This window comes from Arabidopsis lyrata (assembly GCF_000004255.2).
Source record: "Arabidopsis lyrata subsp. lyrata unplaced genomic scaffold ARALYscaffold_3, whole genome shotgun sequence".
In the NCBI taxonomy this organism is placed as follows: domain Eukaryota; kingdom Viridiplantae; phylum Streptophyta; class Magnoliopsida; order Brassicales; family Brassicaceae; genus Arabidopsis; species Arabidopsis lyrata.
The window spans coordinates 23,096,503-23,097,350 of NW_003302553.1; the positions used below are offsets into that span (position 1 = coordinate 23,096,503).

The 848-nt window shown below is 37.0% G+C and overlaps 1 protein-coding gene across 1 annotated transcript; it reads left to right on the forward strand.

Moving 5' to 3' along the window:
* The first annotated feature begins 22 nt into the window (after positions 1-22).
* On the forward strand, positions 23-842 carry LOC110230166 (60S ribosomal protein L38-like). Its single transcript, XM_021032175.1, has 2 exons — positions 23-245; positions 603-842. Exons 1-2 carry the CDS (start codon positions 23-25, stop codon positions 623-625), a joined length of 246 nt encoding a protein of 81 aa, XP_020887834.1. The 3' UTR covers positions 626-842.
* Positions 843-848: the final 6 nt, after the last annotated feature.

Below are 848 nucleotides of genomic sequence, written 5' to 3' on the forward strand. Positions count from 1 at the left end.
ATTTTGGGGTTTATGAATATGTATGATTGAAAAATGGGATGTTGATTTTGATAATCTGCAGCCGAAGCAAATCCATGAAATCAAGGACTTCCTTTTGACGGCGAGAAGGAAGGATGCAAGGTCAGTGAAGATCAAGAGAAGCAAGGACATTGTGAAGTTCAAGGTCAGGTGCTCAAGGTATCTCTACACACTATGTGTCTTCGACCAAGAGAAGGCTGATAAGTTGAAGCAGTCTCTTCCTCCAGGTTCACTCTCTCTTCTCTCTCTCTCTTTACATACACATTACACACTTGAAACCCTCTTATCTCATTACATTGTTAGATTTTGGCATAGGGATGGGTGTTACTAGCTTTGAGTAGTGCATCACCTGAAAGTCCCTCCCTAGCATCATAATAGTGTTGGATTTGGCATAGTGTTGATAATTCTATTGAAGTCTTAATATATGACCTTGTTATCACACACATTCATCATAATAGTCTTAGAAATTGGCATTTTTAGGTTCTGAGTTTTTTTGGTTGGTCCTTGTCCGCATGCATCTCTTTGCATTAGTAATGTGTTGGAATTGCTTTAGCTGAGTTGAATTCTCCATTTCTTGATTTCAGGTTTGAGTGTGCAAGACCTTTGAAGATCTTTTGAAATTTGGATCTATCATGGTTTTATATACCCTTCTCTTAAGAGAGATTGTTTTTCTTTCTTGTGTCTCTTGAATTACTATTATGATTCAGACTTCCCTTGGGTTTCTTTGTTATAACTTCAAAAGACTATTATGAGCTGGGTTTGTATTTTTTTTTTTTTTTGCTATCGACTTGGTTAGTAATATATATGGCCTCAAAGATCTGGAACCTCTC